General features: G+C 41.0%; 1 protein-coding gene across 35 annotated transcripts in view; it reads right to left on the minus strand.

The window, feature by feature from the left end:
• The window catches only part of APBB2 (amyloid beta precursor protein binding family B member 2), a 190,446-nt gene that overhangs the window by 96,243 nt on the left and 74,301 nt on the right, over positions 1 to 19,902 (minus strand). For 19 of the 35 annotated variants that reach the window (XM_074587898.1, XM_074587896.1, XM_074587879.1 and 16 more), the window contains one exon: positions 6,658 to 7,458. In XM_074587898.1, the coding sequence (XP_074443999.1) occupies positions 6,658 to 7,458 (801 nt within the window). Of the gene's footprint in view, positions 1 to 6,657; positions 7,459 to 11,710; positions 11,780 to 19,902 lie in introns of all 35 variants that reach the window. The other 16 variants (XM_074587906.1, XM_074587901.1, XM_074587888.1 and 13 more) reach the window with 1 other exon arrangement.

A 19,902-nucleotide genomic window follows, 5' to 3' on the forward strand; every position in this document is an offset into this window, starting at 1 on the left:
TGCTCCTCTACAATGCACGTCCTAGTTCTTGCCTCCTCTCTGCCGCCTGTCTTGGACACTACCAGGCACCTCAAGGGACACCAGGCAGGCAGTTGAATCAAGCCCTCCCTAGGGAGGAAAACGAATGGCTCTGACGAAATAAAGAATAGTTCTTTATCTTTTTGGTAAACAGTAAGCATGAAACTGCAACTGTGACCACACAACATGTCCTGGAAAGCCTGTTCCATAGTCCCAAATTCCGGTAATTACAAACAGATATTGGGAGAAGACACTAATCACTATTGTATAAAACATCTATGCTCCCATTCCTGAATTTAAGCACGTTAATTCACTTTTGTGTACCTATTTTTACTAACTATCCCAATTCAAAAGGGTGCAGATCACCTCTCTTTACCATGGAAGTTTTGGGTTTCAAGTCAGAGCACTATCCAAGCACTCAGGATATGGATTTACGTAGTTCCACTGAGAACTACAGAGTAAAACTGACCTGACTGCCCAAACACAGCAATCAGCCTCCCTGTGCAACTGATAGCAGCAGCGTGTACTCAAGAGAGTGGTATTTCAAGTTCAATTTACTATCAATTTCAATTTATTTTATGGCCTTCTACCAGCAGACCCTGAATGCTGATCATTACTTTGAACACTGTGTAACTGTGCGGTCTTCTAGGTTTTATTTCTTTTAAACTGTCTTACTTTTTCTTACCTAAAATCCTCTTACAGGGGTAGCTAAAAGGAAGATAAACATGGAGTTAGTTACTCCACATACAGAGCGTTACCTATACAAACACTGGGGATACACACCAACAGTCACCTTTCCTATTTCCTAAGCAGTCAGTAAATGGTCAAGTCTGAGACTATAAAACATGCACTGTTCTTGATACATGGTTATCAGTAAACATACAGGATTAAAAAAAGCAGCTCAATATTAAAAGTTGCAGACCTTTAGGATACATAGCAGGTGTGAACTAGAGCCTCTTATTCCCCAAAACCTAAGAATTGGATGTTCACCTAGAACTCTACAATTGTACAGACGATGATATATTCTTTCTCTAGTATTACAGGACTTGTGTTTATCTGCAGTGTAATTGAAAGTATTTCAACTACCATAAATCTTTTTGCACACACAGAACACAGAAAACATGTTCTGTGGTAAATAACGTACTTCTTGTCTGTATCAGATAGGTACTGCAAAGGAAAAATGGTGCTTTTAAGAGGACATCCATTTTAATTTTGTCAAAGATGCTGGTTACAATCAGAGGCAGAACTGACCATTGGTATAAGTCTGACTAGTTCATGATTTGCTGTAATTTTTATTGTATTAGAGGGCTATTCTACCCAGACATACTATTATTTCAGAATACCTGGCTCTATTTACGAGAGTGACTCTCCGGATCCTCAGGGCCAGTCTCATTGTTGTCATTTCTGCACTGGGTTGAACTCGTTTATTCGTAACCAGCTATTAAACTGCCCTCCCGGATTTGCTCAGAGACCAGCAGCAAACTGGCATTTGGTATATGACAGTCGCATAAAGTGGCAGCACTCCCTGAAAAAGAGGGCACTTGTACTTTTGATACCCCTGTAAATGACATTTTCAACCAGGGAGAAACAAAGCGTTGCGCAAGCCAAAGGCTGCGGAGAGCCGGAGGAGGCTGCTGCCCCTGCGGAGCCTCCCACAGCTCTGAAGGGAGCAAGGAGGGCGACTGTCCCACAGCAAGAAAACCTGCAGCTCTAGCACCAAGTGCCCCACATCTCAGAGACCTTCCTAATTATGGGGCAATTCCCTGCTCTGGAAAGAGGGGGTTTTGTTCACATTAAGATAAAACAAGAAGCAAAAGCAAATTCCAGTATTTTTCTTGGTTTTGAGGCACATGAAATTCCCTTTCTTTTTTTTTTCCTAGAGAATTCTCATTCCTAGTTCTTTAGAGATTATCACATAGAGAGCTGCGCTTTACTAAGGGGGGATAACTTTCCACTGAAAGTGTTTTTCAGATAAGAAGCTTAAGAAATATTCCTGCCTTCTACAGATGTTCTGGTGAGCTTCCTAAAAAAAAAAAAAACAAAACAAAAAAAAACCCACAAAACAAAAAAAACCACCACCCTCATCCTCCACGAGGTTTGGGCTCTGGGGCATACGCTTGACTCCTGCTGTTTGCACCACAGATTCATAAAATGTAGGTGAAACTGGTGAATACATAGAGACAGGGAGAAAGAACAGGTAGATGGTGTAATAACAAAAGAGGCGTTTCCTCTCAAAATTAGACTGAGGAAATTTTCTGGAGAGAAGAGGTGGAAGCATTCCCCATGATTTAAAACCAGTTCTGGGCCACTTGCAGTGTTAAAGACATCTGGAGCTGGTGTTTGGTTACCCAAACAGCAGCAGATTCAGCTGGATGGGTACAGTAGGTCCCGGAGGAGATGTGGTGCCTGAGGCCAACGGAGACAATCTTGCTTGTCTGGGGAGGACCACCTGTAGTGCTGGCTGTCAGTCGGCTCCAGTGGCAAGCCCCTGCCTGCCTCTAGGAATGGCTGCCTGAAACCCATTAGATTAGGGCTTGACACATGCGTCTCGATGACACCCTACTGCTTTGCTGTCTACAAGTCTTTTCTGCTTCTCAAGTCACCCCAGACACTTTATTTTTTGAAGCACTGAATCTCAGAAAGTTAGTTAGAAAGCTAAAAGTGCTCATAAAAGTCTCCGAAAGTTGAAGTCAATGTAGTCCTTTGTCAAAAAGCGGATACAGATAATTTCTCTGGAGGAGAAAGAAGAGTTTTCTCAAAACACAATTCTTATACTGTACTGTGTTTGTTGTGTTAGGTTCCTCCATTATTAATGGACTGTATTCTATTTGTTTAGCAACATTACTGATCAGCAACATTAACATTTGTTTAATAACCAGCCAGTTGTTTTGCATCTTTAAATTGCGTTGTCTTATTTTTGCCTCCTCATTCAGAGAGAAGGTCAAGCCTCTTGAAAACACCTTTTCATGAGACCACAAGTAAAAGTATCCTGCCCTAAGGAGAGTTCAGGAGGATTTTGTCTAAACAATGATGCACCCTCAGTGCAAACAATTAACAGTGGATTTTTCAGGGCCTTTGAATTACATACCTCCAAAACAAAACACATGAAAACAAAACAAAGAAAGCCCACAAAACAACATTCGGTTTTCCAGGATTTGAATAATGAATTGTGTCAACAGAGGGAAGAGGAAGACAAAAAAAAAAAGAGAAGCCCTGAAAGAAGTGTATTGTTATTTTTAACCTCGTACTCCTGTGTATACTAAAGTGCTAAATATAATCTCTGTATGGAACCTTAATAATTCTCCAGGTATCTGCTGGGATTACACTCTTTAATGGACTAAGTGTTCTCAAAACTGATAGGGTTTTTTTCCTCTCACAGGAGTCGAATGACTAAAACTGTCTACTTTTGCAGATTTTTCTCCCAGATGCCTTTCTCCCTTTGATCCCTAACATTTATTACTGGAGCATAAACACCAGGGTTGGAGAGCACTGAGCCGCGAAGACCCCACGCGATGCTCTCCTCCCACCCAGATGCAGTGGCAGTGAGGAGCCCTGGCCGTGCCCAACACCTCAGACCTCCAAGATGGCCACCAGCAGGGCTCACTGCACAACTCTGCAGTCAGGAGGGCTCACCTTCACCTATGCTGGCACAGAGGGACAACAAGGAATGAAAGATTATGCTAAAAAGACCGGAAAGATCTACTGCAGGGAAAAGCACCACATGCCTCCAGAGCAGACAGCCGGAGCAGGTTGGGGCAACACCACCACTGAAGGGATGCTTAAAACCAGATCAGACAATCGCAAGTGAGCCGAGATACCACCAATCCTCACTTTCTGAAGTTTCTTCTTCTTGCCTGCTCCTAAACGTGGGCTCTCACATCTACTTTGTGGCCTCAGAGGGTCTAGAGAATGGCCCCCTGGGAATCTCTCAGACTTTCAGTCAACCACCACTGACAAAAATGCATCGGATGTGTATTCTGCTTGAGGGAAACTACTTCTCTGTCCCCAGCATGGCAGAAGGGTGCAAGGGGTTTCGGGAAGCAGCAAGTGGTACTTGATTTCCTTCAGTGCTTCCAATTCCACCCACTGCTGTACCACCCAAGTTATTTGGCAAGTGAGGTAACTTAAGGAACTCTTGGAGGAGATGGAAAATGCACAGGATTACAATGCAAAACATTGAACTGTTCTTGACCCTGCCTCAAAAAAGAAAGTTCAGTTCATTTACTCAACTTCTATTTCACCTCCTATTTTATTACCCTTCAGACATCCTTGGAGATACATGAACTTTCCCAGGGATGGCACATTACTCAAATCTAAAAGGCCGGAGCTCCTGAGAACAACTAGAAAATCTTCCCCCAGCTGAGTAAGTCTGGAGATATTTGCACCAGTTGCGATTTCTGCTTTTTCTACACCAGCTGCATTGCTTTTTGCACACCCCTTCTCAGCCTCCCAGAAGGAGCTGCAGGGAAGCCTTAGAAACTGGCCCGTTTTATAATGTCCAAAAGCTGTCCTGGCATCCATGGCAACTCAACATTTTATTTCTTAGCTCTCTTCTGCATCAATTGACAGTCCATTTTGGAAAGAAACTGGAAGCGCTTAATGAAACAATTTTATCAAACTGGAAGTAAATTCAAGATAGCAAATAATCCCAAGAGATGGATGTCTGTAAGTTGCAAGCTACAACAGTTGAATGTTTTTAGAGTCTATGAATACTTATATATACAGGCATCTTAAAACCAGTGATCCAATCCCCTATGACAGGTCCTATGTCCTACTTGGTGCTCTGACAGTGACCACGGAGATGAGAAAGAAACACCTCTACTACTTTGATCCTGAAAGGCAGTGTTGAGGTTTTCTAGGGCTTTCTGTTTATTTTTACTCTTTTCTTAGAGAGACTGAACTCAGATATCTGGACATCCACTTTTCTATAACTGTCTGTTTTTAATACACTGGTTGCTAGTATGGTGAAGGTAGCAGAGACTTTTTTTAAGTCCTTTATTCTCTTTAGAAGAGTGGTGAGCTCAGAGGGCTTTATTAATTGATATTTTTTAATTTTTTTTTTTAAATGGGGAAACTCCCCATACTCAGCAGAGGAAACTTTCCCTTTATTTCCATAGTGCAAACAAACAACAGCTCAGCTAACACTTGGTTACTTAAATAAGCAAGCTTGCCAACGCCTCAAAAGAGCTCAGAAAATCCCCCTTCCCGAGTGCTAAAAGAACTCATATGCCATACAGTGGCAATACACGTGTAGGAAGAAAATTTTAAACATATTATTTAAAAAGAAACAAAACTTATGTTAGCTCTTAGCATCTTAGGCCACCCTTATTTAATTATACTATTTGGAATTACTCTAATTTAGTTTTCAGTGAATATAAATTTTCTATCCAGTTTCTCATATCTAAATATCTTCTATTGATAGTTTCTCCAGAAAATGTTATGAGTGATGTCACACACATCATATCAAGTATCCCGAGAAATAATATTAACTCAAACCTCAATTTTAGTAAACTGAAAACTTTTTCATTTTGCATGTGAAGAGGTGAATTCACAAGAATTTCCTCTCTTAACAGCCAAGGTTTGTTACATATCAAAAAGAAGATCAGAATATCCATTATACATCACACGGGTATTTCTGGTTGTGATTTTTAAAAATCCTATACGTTAAAATAAAAACCACTATTGTCATAATCATGCGTGACTGACATGTAATGCAGCTGTGGATTTGGATCATGCTGGCCTCCAAACAGTATATAGTCTTTGTGAAGTAATAAAGAAATCACTTAAAATACAAATAATATGACAAACTTCTTTAGCCCCATGTCACTCTGAAGAATCGGATTGCCTCCCCTCATTTTGATGAAGTTGCACCTTTATATATTGACTTGTATATAAAAAAAGCAACAAAGTCCATTAACTAGAGTAAATGAGATCTCTAGAGTTTTAAAATAATACAGATGTGTTGTAAATCACAACAGAGCCAGTGCAGAAGTCATCATTACTGTTCAAATAATTAATGAGCCCAGGCTTCCAAAATATGAAATGCCATGGTTTCAGCTTCTGAATTACTGTATGGAACTGCCATGCAGAGAAAACAAAACACAGAAATTAAATTACCCAAGGTTTGGCAGGACTTTTTTTAAAATAAAAGAATACCATCAAATGACTGGGAGCGGAGGTGGGACACTCACAAAGATTTCAATTAGAAAAGTAAAAATCTCTGCTGAACCTGAAAACCATCGCTCAGAAAAGTTTGTTGTGTGCAGGCACCTATCAGTAGTTCAGCAACTCCAGACAACCTCACGCTCACTTCTCACAACATGGACCCATTGATTAGAGAAAAACAATTATTTATAAGCTAGCGAAAGGTGCAGTTAGCATATTTTTAGGACCTTGCCTATAGCATTCACTGGTGCCTTTCCTAAAGCAGCAGCAAAGTGACTAGAACCGAGCGGGAGGCTGCCAAGCATTCCCAAGCAGATAAGGAGCTCCGTGCAAGCCCAGCGCTTGTGTTTTGATGCAATCCACTTCCCCACTGAAAGCACCACTAAATCATCTCTCTCCTTCCAGCCACCAGCTGAGAAGGGTTAAGCAACACATTTCTAAACGAGTGGCCACAAGCAGCCTTTACTTGCATACCTGTTTCGTCAGGTGAGCTCGGCGAGGCGCTGTCCTGGGACAACGTAGTCCAGCTGGAGTCCTCATCGCTTGGGGCCAGGTTTTGAATTCTGTGGAGGGCGCAATCTGTTTTGGCCCCAGTTTTTGGGTGGTCTTTCTTAGTCTCAGGGCTTGACGACACCGTGGCAACTTGGCCATCCTCTGGGCTCGACATCTTGTTTTGTTTCCGGGGCAGGACTTCGCCATTGACAATAACGGTAGAAGCCTGGCTGTTGCTTTGTGCAGATTTATCTTCCATTGCAACAAAACTCTGCTCTAGCTCTCTAGCAGATGTCTCTAGATCCGCATAGTAATTCAGGAAGCTCTTGGTCCTCCTTGGCTGCGAAGGTAATATTTCAGAGCCAGAGGAATCCTGTGGGATCGGCTCTTTGCCTTCAAACTTCTCAGAAGTTACGTTTACGCCCGCAGTGGTACTGAGGTTTTTGTTGGGATCCTGCTGTCCCTGTTCGGCGGCTTTCCTGAGCTGGTTTTCTCCATTCTTCACCAGCTTTATATTGGCAGAGCTGTTCCCCAGAAGGGGCTGCGCCGCAGGGTCGGAAAGACCCATGGCTGTCTGAATGTTAGTCAGCGCGTATTTTTTCCTGCATTTCGGAGGAGTGCTGTTCTTGGTCTCTGTGTGCCTAATTTCCGCATTCAGAAGTTCGTTATGAGAGGAGCGCAGGTTAAGGGTGTTCGGTGGGGTGGCGGGGTTGTTGCGGTTCACAACATCTGTCGTGCTGCTGCTTGCCATAAACACTGCCAACGCGTCCACGCCGGAATCGACTAGAAAAGCAAAAGAAACAGTCGTGAAACACATTCACTATACACACTATTCTGCTAGGGCTTCTGGTCAAGGGATGCGGCACTTTACATAATTGTTTTACAGCATGAAAATTACCACAACCTAAGTGGGCAAGAGAACAGACAAAAGCTTAGCTTATTAAATAAGGAAAAACAGAGGCAGAAAAAAAACACAGAGAGATCATCAGGACCGCAAAGCTGAGAAAAAGCAGAAAGCTTGACCCTGTACAAGGCAGTTTCAGGGCAGTTTTTTCATGTCTGTTTCTGTAGCAGACAGGCTTGGGGACACAAGTGGTGCCTTTTGCAAATGCGTGGGAGTCCAGAAGTCATCCTTACCATCGTTTCATTTTAGCATTCCACCTCGACCTCCAACAAGGAGGGGAAGATCTCCTCAAGTGCTCATCACTAGGAGGCAGAAAATCTGAGAAATTTCTAAACAGACCGCAGGCAGATGCTGCTCCTTTTTCATCTAGGGTAGAACTCAAGCACTGTTCATTTTAAGCCTGACCAGCCAGTCAGCTGTTGCCTCTTCACACCTGCATTTTCTCTGCTCTTTGTCTGTCTTTCTCTCCCCTCCCATTTCTTTGGTTTTGTTTATTTTCTGCCCCCCTTTTTTTTGTAGGGGGAAGTAGAGGCTCAGAACATAGGGAATACAAGAAGTAGATTGCTTTGCAATAGTGGATTTGATTGGGGGGGGGGGGGTTGGTGTGGGGGGAAATTGCTTGACAAAATATCCTGCTCTAATTCGATCAACTTTTAAAAAGGGGCTGCTCCGTACACAAAGATGGCTCACTATTCCTACAGCTCAGAGTTAAAACTTAAGGATAAAACATACATTCTAGGGCAGAGTACACAAATTCCACCGTTAAATAAAACCATCCTTTTGTCTACTTGTAGACATGTTTATGGTTTTTGTTAGCCAGGGCTGCAGCTCACGTTTGAAAAAAAATATTAAGTTTGTTGAGGGAACAGATTTTTAGACTATGAAAAATTATCAAAAATATATTTATTCAAAACTATAATTTATTCCTGTACTATTTATGGCTCCCACTAATCTGCACAAATACTTCATGAACACCTCAATTTACATACTGTAGTAGTCACTGTTGTTTGACACCTGGCAACCGAATTAGAGGCCAATTAATAAATCACTCCCATGTGCCACAGCATGAAACACCCTTTCTGTTGTTCCTAATTCTCCAATATCACTGACTGCTTATATTGTACATAAAAATGTGTCTGGGGCTTATCCAGGAATGAAAAGCTATAATTTCAGCTAGCCGATGACAGATCATTCCAGATGAGTTGTGCTGCATCCTTGTATATTTGATATATGATAGAAATGGCTGCCGTACAGATTTACAAGAGATTAAATATATGGGTTTTAAAAGAACATATACATAAACACAAAGTGAAAAGGAGCACTTCACAACCTTCCCTCCTCTGATGTGCTGTCAAAGCCGCACACTTCCAGCCATCCCTCCAGTTCATTTAAAAGCAAGCAGAGCAAGTATACTCTTTGTTCCCTGAATCACCCACCTAGAACAACTTCTAGAACTTGTTCAAATAAGAATTTAAACTAAGTTTTACAAATTTTCATGTCTGCCATTTCCTCAAGCACCACTCAGTCTAGACCAACTGCAAGTTCTTCAGAAGATCACTCCACGCACACTGTGCAAAAGCCATCAGCTTAGGTAACAGTTAACAAACATTCTACAGAGAATTTCAGCTTTAGCCACAGAAGACTTCTAAAACACAACCATCACATAATTTAAAGGAACTTTGTAAATGTACTTCCCATATAAATACATCAATGAATGTTGCTTTCTGCACCTTACCTAAAACCAATCAAGTCTAAGGCAAGCAAGGTCACATCTGATCCTATGTAATGTTACCAAAGTACACACTTTAATCTAAAAACATGAAATGGCTTGTGTTTATGGACTGGCTGACTTGTATTTTTTCTGAATCAGTTAAAAGTCTGACAATCCGGAAGTCACATAAGAAATAAATTAATAGAGCAGGATAATTTTGACCCACTGCCTGACCTATAGATCTTATGGAATTGTACAGTCATCTACGGATTTCACTAGATTATATTTTATTTTATGCTTCAATAGATTAAAACAAGCATTTTTTCTCATCAATAAATACAACTCCCACAATCTGGAACAAGACTGAAATTTATTCTTGTTCTGTGATACAAATGAGTTGCTTTGTGCAACGTTTACTGCTATTTTTACCACTGAACAAATTTCTTAAAAAATAATCTTCCTAGATAGAGCTTAAGTATCTGCCTGCCAGATTATCTTTAGCCAGTCTCCTGCCGTTAGCATTTCGCTTATCAAAAATACTGTAAGAATAAGCACAAAGAAACCATTATTATGTTTTACTACTATGCTTGATAAAGGTCCCTGTTGCCTAGACCACGCTTTTGCCAAGGAAGGTTGGACCCGATGATCCTTCAGGTCCCTTCCAACCTGGTATTCTGTGATCCTGTGAACAAGGATACACTGCTTAATGACTGAGCCAAAGCCTCCAGAAGTCTTTGCAACCCAAACAGCGTTTGTAAGTTGGGTGCTAAGTGAGGTTGGTATATGATCACAAGCAGAAAAACATCAAAATGAACCTTGCACTAGACACCGCCTCCCCTCCTGAACCCCTTTTTCAAATGATCCATTGATCAAATTGTCACGATCAAATGATCAATGAACATGCAAGCAGTACTAGGAAGTGCACGCAGAGCGGAGCAGGCTCTCCTCTCAAAGACAGGCACCTGCTCGCTGGCCATCACCCTGCAATCCCCAGCCAGGCTCCAGGATACGCACAGCCGGCACCCCTTTGCTCTCGGAAACAGATAAAAAGGTGGGAAAAAGGGAAGCAACAAAAAAGGCGAAAAGAGAGTAAGAAATTCAGATGGGAAAGGAAAGGTCTTGCATCTCAAGGGCAGAAGTTGCTACCAAATCAGGACTAACTAAAGTCCTGGAAAACATCTGAATGCAAGGAAATGCTTAAATGCACTGAAGAAACCCTAGCTTGCACAGCAGAACAGCACAAGCAAGAAGAGCAATAGCCTGTCCCTCCTCCTTTATACAGGAAATGGTGATTCTCGAGACACCTCACTTTTCCCAGAGGAAGCACATCCCAACTTTGTAATTAAAAACGTAAAGGAAATACAGCTTCTTCCCATGCCTGTAATTTCAAGACCGAAATTCCAAGTGCCGACTTCCCATAGGTTTTATTTTGTCTCTCCTACCGACCCTGACCCCCTGTCCCCAGGGGTGCCCAACCCAGGCTGGTGCTGTGCCCCTCTCACCAGCTAACCAGGACCCTGTGCCAGGGGTCCTGCACTCAGGGACCCTGCCACAGGCAGTCCCTGTCCCCCCTGCTCGGGCAGCTCCTCGCGCTGCCTGGCCACAGGCAAGGACAATGCTACTGGCACGGGGCACCCTTTTTTTCAACTCCTCTGCCTTCTGCTGAAAAGCAAACACAAATGGACAAACAGACCAGGAATCACTGGGTTGATACATGTATTTCAGCTAAAGTAGGTGAACAGTGGTAAGTTCTAAGTGAGTAAAAAATAGAGTACTATAAAAAAAAATAAAATTGGACTCTGGTGAAAAACTAAAAATAACTAGGACATTACTGAGAATAATTACGATATTATTAAATTGTGCTTAAAGACAGCACTTAGGTAGTTAGCAAAGCCATCAGCAATTCATTAATGATTTTAGCTTGCTTTTTAAAACAAATCACAGTCTCAACTGCATACTTTCTAATGTTTAGAAACATACCTACAGATACAGATTAATACACTTTCACTACTATAATGCGTTTAACACAAAGTAGTCTCAATTTTCTAAGCATCATAATAATACAAATAACACTATTACTTGAATGGCTTTTATTGACGTTTTTCAATCTTATCATAAGCCTTACAGAGACGGAAGAAGGAGAGAGAAAATGCCATTGCAAACAGAAAATAGCGTGTGACCGATTTGTCTTTACCTCTAACAAGACTCTTTTGCATTGTATTCTCTATAGGAACAGGTTTTAAAAAGCAGAATCAAGAGTTTATTCCAAAAGGCACCGTTAAAAAGAAATGAAAGTGCTTGCTCTTTTTCATGTATAAGTGTAAAATGAAAGCGAAATATGGGCCTGAGAGGTAATAGAAGGAAAAGAAGAGGAAAGTTTCACATATTTGCATAGCAGAATCTTTTAAAGGGCATCTGACCTGGAAGTACTTCTGACATGGCTCACGGGGCGTCAGCAATGCATCAGGAAATAGATTATAATTTGAAATCTGAAAAGAGGGATCATTTAAGAATTAAAACCAAAGAAAAACACAAAATAAAAATACCACATTTCAGAAGCTCCTGAAAGACGTTACGCATTCTAAACAAACCCTGGAATGTAACTAACAGTGAGGATCTTTTGAGCTTTCAATCATATTTGACAGTCATTAAAGTACGGGAGAGGCTAGCCTACAGCAAGGAGAACAAGTAATTAAAAACAACTATGACATTTTTCTTAATGTATGCTTTATGAGGACCTCAAGTTCAACAATATTCTCCAGTTTTAATTGACATACTTTAGCAAAAACTTCATGACATTAGAAAATCTGGGGGATTCCCCCAATTACCCAAATACAGCTTACTTGGGAAGCTACAGCAGCGTTGGTAAAAACAAGCACAGCAGCAAGGCATGTTCACACGAAAATTTGCAGAATGAGATCCAGCATATAAAACTAAGAAGCACAGTCTGCAGGGCTGATCCCACAGGAAGGAAACATAAAAATCAAGCTAGGCAGCAAGCTCCTGTATGGGACCCTTTCCTGGCCATCTTCTCTTAAATAAACGGTTTTGCCTTAAAGTCTCTGGTTTAGATATGAATGACACATACACCGGGAGCCAAGGTATTTCTATGCACTTACGACTGTTCTGCTGTTGTGTCTAGGAAACATAGGAAAGAAATAATACAGACCTTTTCATAAAGCAGATTTCCTTTCTGCAAGGATATCTGTTGAATACAAAATGTTTAATGACAAACTCACGCCATGGGGCTACAGCCTCAGGTCCTGTACACTTTGGCTCTAGTTAAAGCCTAAGCAGCTCGAGAGAACGGCTCCGTTATACAATGATTGCAACTCAACACTAACTCCCCTCGCTTCAAAGGGTGCATTCCAATGTTAAAACATTAATTCTTAATTAAGTATCCTAACACAGTTTTCTCACATCTGCATTCATTCTTCAACTAGGACCAGATAAATGGTAACAGTTAAACAGATGTCAGCCAAAAGCATCCTAATGAAGTCTAGATTTACATTAATGTAGTTGAAATCAGAATTGAGACTAGAAGCTTTCTTAGTGTCAAGTGTCATTGTGTTCCTTCTTGCCTACGTATCTACACAAATTCCAAGTGATGTTAAACACTTCCATAAGGGAAAAGGAAGGAAAACACTTGAATGAAGTGCTGTGGCAGACCAGAGCAACTGATGATGTTCCTACAGCCAGTGGTTTTCTTCTCGCTGCTCCGTCCAGCAATGACATCTCTGCTGCACTGAGCCTGGAAGCTGGAGAAAGAAAGCTCAGCAAAAGCCAGGAAAGCAAATTCCAGGGGTGGGCAGAGCAAATCTGGGGAACGCAAGAGCAGGAAAGGAGCAGGGCTGCAAGCAGCTTGCGCATGTGCTCTCAAACCTATCTGCAGACCCCTCCACACAAACCTCAGAGCTGCTGAGGATGGGAAGGAGCTCTTGATATCATCTAGTCCAACGCCCCTGCCCAAGCAGGGAATCACTGCTGCCCTCTCTACTCCACCTTGACTCTGTCCTCACACCAGAACAAAATCACTGCTTCGACCTGCTTGCTAAATGCAGCTTCTCCCATTTCCAGCTTTTTCTGCTTCACCTAGTCCTACTGAAATCACCACCTGGTAACCAGCTTTCTGCTCCGGCTCCTCCTTCCCCTAGAGGCACCCTGCCAGCTCCTGCTGCCACAATAATTACATTTTTCCTTTTAGAGCTAATCATGCTGCCAACCGACTGCAACAGCCTAGCAGCAGTGCTGTCTCTGTTCTAGTGATGCTCTTATTACTGGAAATCCATAATGCTGATCTGTCTTTAAATAACATTATTAAGGAAAAAAAACCACTTCAGATCTTGCAATGAGTTCTGGCACTCAAGTGGAGTATGCCTTCCCATTTGCCATTTTTTCCCCTCCTCCTTCCTACACAGCCAGTCAAATTCTTCATCCATCAAAAATTCGGAGACAAGATGCCTCTCAGAATCAGATTCTAACAGCTACAAAGGAAAAACAATAAAAATAAAAATAAAAATGAAAAAAGAAACAGGCTAAATCCATTCCTCCTTTACTTATAATTTTATTAAGATAGATACATCTAAATAATCAGTGTGTATTTGACTGAGTGAAACTATGTTGCAGAAAACCTGGGTCACCTTAGAGCCTACTAGAGCATTCTTAAATCGAGTGATCACTTGGAGAAATAAAGAGGAATTCTTTCATTTACATAAGGCATAACCATGACATGCAATCACGACTAATCCTGCATTTAGTAAGGGGAAAAACAAGATGGCATACTAAGTCTTTTCCAAATTCAATTTTCCACCTTTAATTAGATTTTTCCCCCCTGTACAGAATGGAACAGTCTGTCAGGCAAAAACAGTCTTGTCACGGCAAGAAGATGGAGTGTGTTTTATCTATCGGCTACTTGCAAGCACAGATAATGAGACCTTCTGTCATCAGATCTATACATTCACAGCGATATTTGCTAAGTAAAGCTCAGTCATTTTTTTTAATCCTGTTGTATAAATTGAATTACTGAGCTTTAAATGTTGGGGTTGTTTTTTTAAAAAATCTAAGTGTAAATTACTCAGTCTCTAAAACAAAGATCATACTTCAGACTTATTTGTTAATTAAAAACAACTCAACTTTAAATGCATGTGTTAATATAGGGCACAAGCATAAACTTAATTCTAACACAGAGACACTGACTCAGAAACTGTAACTTAAATTTCTGCAACTGAAATGACCAATAAAGCAAGAAGGACTTGGTCTTCCATATCTTGCAACTTGAAGCTCAAGTGCCATTCAAAAATAACTCTTACCAAGTCTGAAGGTAAACAATGTGTAATCAAACCTGATAAGAATTACCAAAACCAAAGCATGATGCCATATGACAAAGGGATCTAGGACAAGCTGTATCAGGGGAAAAAAAGGCCACCCAAATGCTTTGTAGGACACGCAACCTATATGCTACGTATAGGCATACCCATATGAAAGAAATCAATGGCCATGGATTTGGCACATAAAATGACTTGAGTGATTCAGACTGAGTTCAAACCAGGGATTTTTCAGCCCCACATAAATTTAACTTAGACCATCCAACAGCTCCTAAATCAGGAAGCAGAACCATTCAAAAGATGATCAATTCCTGAATAGGGTTAAACAAACCCGCAGGGTCCAGCACCAGCTTTCCAGCTGTTCGTGATGGCACGAGCCCAACACCAAGCTCTTTGATCAGGGGACACAGGCAGCAGAAGAGGAAAGAGATTAAATGCAGGTCACAGCATTATTAAGAGGAGGAGCAAAAATGTTAACTGAGCCTGTCAAATGCAACGGATGAGTTAAGTTCCAGCACCGCATCTGTGCTGGACAGGAAAAAAAAAAAAAAATTAAAGAGATTATTATCATTAACCACCTCCCACACATCTTGTCTGCGGCCCTGATATTTGCAACTTGCAAACACTCGACTGCTCCTGCAAAGCCTAGAAACAACACTGCATACTCCCGAGCACCACCCGCTTCTCCAAGAACAACTGACTGCATGCACAGGAATGCAGACATTTCAGCTTCTGTTTTTAAACTAATATATTTTAACAATTAAACTTCTGTTTGTTTGGCATCATGATTTCACCTGCTACAACTTCATTTGCCCTCTGAATTACAGATAATAAATTTATGGCTCGTTACACATTACGCTCTTATCAAGGTTATCCAGAAATGTTTTTACCCTCAAATTACCCGGAGATGTAGCAACAGTGTTGAGCCACCTATTATCACTGCCCCATAGCTGAGATCTTAAAATGCATTTAAAAGAGCATAATACACCAAAATTATCATCTTCTTACTATATGATCATACTTAGTGTCAAATTGGGCTCTAGAGATGAAAAGCTGATTATTAAATAAATGGGAAAAATCTTTCAGTAGACTCTCTGCAACTCTATATGAAAAGAAATAAAGAATAAAAATACATGTATATCAAAATTCTCAATACAATTAAAACGTCCAATTTCATTAATTCAGAAGTCTTTGCAAATAATTTGAAATTGCTAACAGTTAAGTTGAGATCTGTGAGCAGAAATAAAAAAGTCCAAGTCTTAGTCCCAGAACAGAGCATTAGATTAATTGCCAGGTTTTGCAAAATGCAACTATCGGGGCCCTCAAGGAAGAGGAAATTAAGATTCTGCACTTTGACAAGATTGTTTCTGCTCCACATACATTAAAAATATTCTGTATCTCACCTAGGTAAGGTTATTGTATGTGCACTTTTAACTACATTTGCTAAAACTGTCTTGAAGTTGGACTCTCATGTCCTACCCACATATCCCTTGCTCCCAGTAACGGAACAGGATGTATTTCAGAGAACAGGATGCATCAAACCAGAAAAGATCTCCACACTTCCAGTCGGTTTTTCCATTAAAAGCTGAACTGAAATAAGGCCCAATACACAAAAGAGCTACATCTCAGCATGGCTGAAAGTTGCCTGCCAAGCTATGTATTTTCTTCAAACAAACTTTAATGGGAAAAATCAGAAATACTTCAAAACACACAGTTTATAAACCAAGTGTTGCAGTACTGCTTAAGCTGACAGAATGGCGAGAGATGACTAAAATGGCCATGCCCTGCAGTAACTCTCTCGATGTAATTATGGTACCATAACACAGGAATAACTTCAATCTTTGCCTGCTGTAGCAAGTAGAGATCCTCGAGAATGCTGTTGTACTACGCTGAGAAACTTCTACCCGTAGTGCTCATATATAAAACAAAACCACATGCTCATAAATCAAAATCAAAGTATCGTATTTGCTTTATGGTCCCCATAAACTAAACAGATCAATCCATAATAAAGTGGAAGGAGAACATAACGAAAAAGCAACTGCACTTACTGGCATTTATGTTACACTGAAGTGCGGCTGAGAGTGGGCTCAGTTTCAACAAGCAGCAAACTTGGCTGTAGATGACATTGAACAAGTGGAAAAGAACAAGCTAGTAGTATTACTGGCCTGAATTTCAACAAGGAGTCTTCAGTTGTTGACATGCTAGCCAACATCCTCTACTCCTTTTTCTTATCTACAAGCTCATAGATCTTCACAAGGCACTTTAACACCAAAGGAACTAGGTTTCCTTTCAAAGGGCACAAACTTAACGCAAATCCAGTACCATGGCAGTTCTCCATGAACATCCACAACCTCAAGCTCAGTCACCAGGAAACCCTCAGCTTCAGAGCACTCTTCCTTTGGTTTCACCATGAAGAAGAAATGGACCTGTCAGGGTTCTGTGATAGGGGTACTCTTTAACTATGCTAATAAAACCAGACATGACAGTGTGTATTCAGAGCAATACACGGTTCTTAAAGGAAACTTTTTATCTGCAGGCTCCAAATCATCTCCTATCTGTGGAAACCGGCATGAGTTTTGGGGCTTCACCAGGATCACCCAAGAGGCCTTGATGAAGTTGCTGTGCAAGTCTCCACACAACTTCCTAGGAAAGGTAGAAAACTAAACAAGAGAGGCTTTAACAGGGAGAGTAATGTATGTGTCATTGGGTGCTTTTACAATTCTCATTCCACAAATCATCTGTATTCCCACCTTTTCCTCAGCTAAGCAATGATCACGTGGAGTTTTTAAGCAACTTTACGTGAAACTGTCCTCCCTAAGCACAACCTGAGCAGCGCTAAAGCTTGAGCCTCGTTTACACTAAGACATCTTTCTCTGGAAAGAAAAGGTCAGGAGATACCAGGCAGGATTTTGCGGATACAGAATTTTACTGGGACACTTCTACCAAGAGTTCCACAGTGGATACACTCCTCCTTGGGGTCAGTGTGCCTCTTTGGGTGAGTTTTTTGTTACTCAGGAAGCGGCTCCAAGCCAAGCCTACAGAACCACTCCACGGTATGCTTTCACAACAACTCATCTTGGGCTAATGATAGCAATGGAATTACTGGCACTGGCTGCAAGACCGGAAATTTGGGGTTTTTTTCAGGGGTTTGTTATTTATAATATCACCATTCCCACATTTGTTTTTGCAATGAAGCTAAGACTTTCCAGCACTCTTACTAAGCAACAACCCCCTTGCAAGACCAGCAGCGGGGGACTGCCCCAATGCAAAGAAGGTTGCAGCTGGGCACTCCTTGAGAAGCTGGAGAGAGACAGGCAGAGCAGGAATTCGAGTGTTCCTGCAAGGAAATCAAACCCCAAGTTCATAAAATCAACCCTATTCTCTCTGCCCTCAAGTATATTGAATAATTTATCAGAGCAGCTCTAGCATGGGAAATGATCAGGAATAACCAAGACCCAAACCTCTCCCCTCCACAGTCCAGGGGAGTGCCTTCCCGCGAGGGATATTTCCTCTCGTCCTTATCCTTAATTTATGAACGTTTCATCAAAACGGTATTTCCGCAAAAAGGTTTGCTTGGGGAAAAAAGAAAAAAAAAAAAATCGCCCTCCATCAGAAGTTTCTGAAATAAAACTCCAGTCAGCTCTAATAATTATATTGGCAGAATTATATCAATAAAGCATTCCATATGGACCATATCTGAGTTGTTTTTAAATAAGAGAGGCCTAATAGTGCAAAAAAACCCAAAAGTCCACCTCTGCCTCTCACAAATCAAGAGGATGACTTAAGGGTGGGAGACGTGGTCCTGTCTTCCACGGGCAACGAGGGCTGGTCATGGAGCTCCAGGCGCCAGTGGGTCTCTTCCTCCCAGTGAATGGTGACGTGCCACCACAGGACTGCACCTCCGCCCTGGCACACTCCAAAGGTCAACGAGCGACGAAAACTACCACCCACTAATTCCCACATTTCCTCACTTCTGATGCCCTCTGAAAAAAGAGTGCACTTTTTTCTGTTTGTTGTTTTTTTTTTTAAAAAAAGCACTCTCACAAAACTGCATTTTTTTATTATTATTGTTTAAACTCTTCCTGAGAATTTCATGCCAGCAGAATGCCACTGGAACCAATTCCATTTTCTCCAAAACACTTTGCTCAGATTTCAGTATTATGCAAAACACTGCAACTAACTAAAATAAAGGTGGTATTATGCAGGGATGGGATATGCATGGACACCCATTAAAAAGTTTTTTTCCCCAACATACAAAAGCCTTTTACTCTGTGCCCAGAACAAAAATTATTTTAGTGTGAAAGAAAATTTGAGGCTACATAAACAACACAAACAATATCGTGTTTTCAGGATAGCCGCTGCAGCTAATGGAGAAAATTGGGATTTATGAGCAAATATTAGAAAAATATAAACAAAGCTCAGGGGAAATTCAGGAAAGAAGTCTGTTTACAAAAACTTGTTTCTCAGTAGCTGGAGACTGCACATCCTTAGTCCTTATTTTTCACAAGAAAAGCACAGAAAAGAAAAAATAAAACCCAACGAAACAGCACACAAGGGAGTGTTAAGTCAGGACAAGCAGTGCTAGACTGAGACAGGGATACACCCAAGACTGCTTTGGTTATTGTCAGCAATCAAGGGAGATCATTGCTCTTTAATTACACTTTTTAAAAGTCTAAACTAGCATGAACCTGTAAATTCACAGCTTTCAATTTTACATTTTAAACATCTTGCTGTTTCTTGTATCTTCAGCGCCTGTATTTCAAATAGATTTCCTAGCACTGGGCTTCAAACAGGCTGCTTTCTATTTAAACTGTTATGTGTTTCCTTGAATATAAAACATTCTCCTATTCTCCTAAGACCGCACCCTATTATATTCATTAAATTTATTCAATCATTCAACAAAACACTCAATGTCATAAACGGATCAAATACTATCTCACCACCAAAGAAGCAATACAACTGCCATACTCCACACAGACCTAATTCTTCCCTTCGTAAACTTCATTTAGGTATATACGTATGTTCAGACAGAAGATAAAAAGCCAGGGACTGAGGCTTAACGCTGCACCAAGTCCTTAATGGTACAACATTAAGGTTGCAACCACTGTGAATGTGAAATACAATAGCTGAGAAATTACTCATTATTTATGCAAAGGAAACAAAAGCAAAATGATGTATTTCACCAGGACTTTCTACAAGATCTAATCTGCTATCAGAGATCGCATTATGATCCGCATTTCCCAAAGACTGGGCAATTTCAATGCCACTATTGTTGAATGCCCAACGCA

Source organism: Larus michahellis, chromosome 5, assembly GCF_964199755.1.
Source record: "Larus michahellis chromosome 5, bLarMic1.1, whole genome shotgun sequence".
Lineage (NCBI taxonomy): Eukaryota > Metazoa > Chordata > Aves > Charadriiformes > Laridae > Larus > Larus michahellis.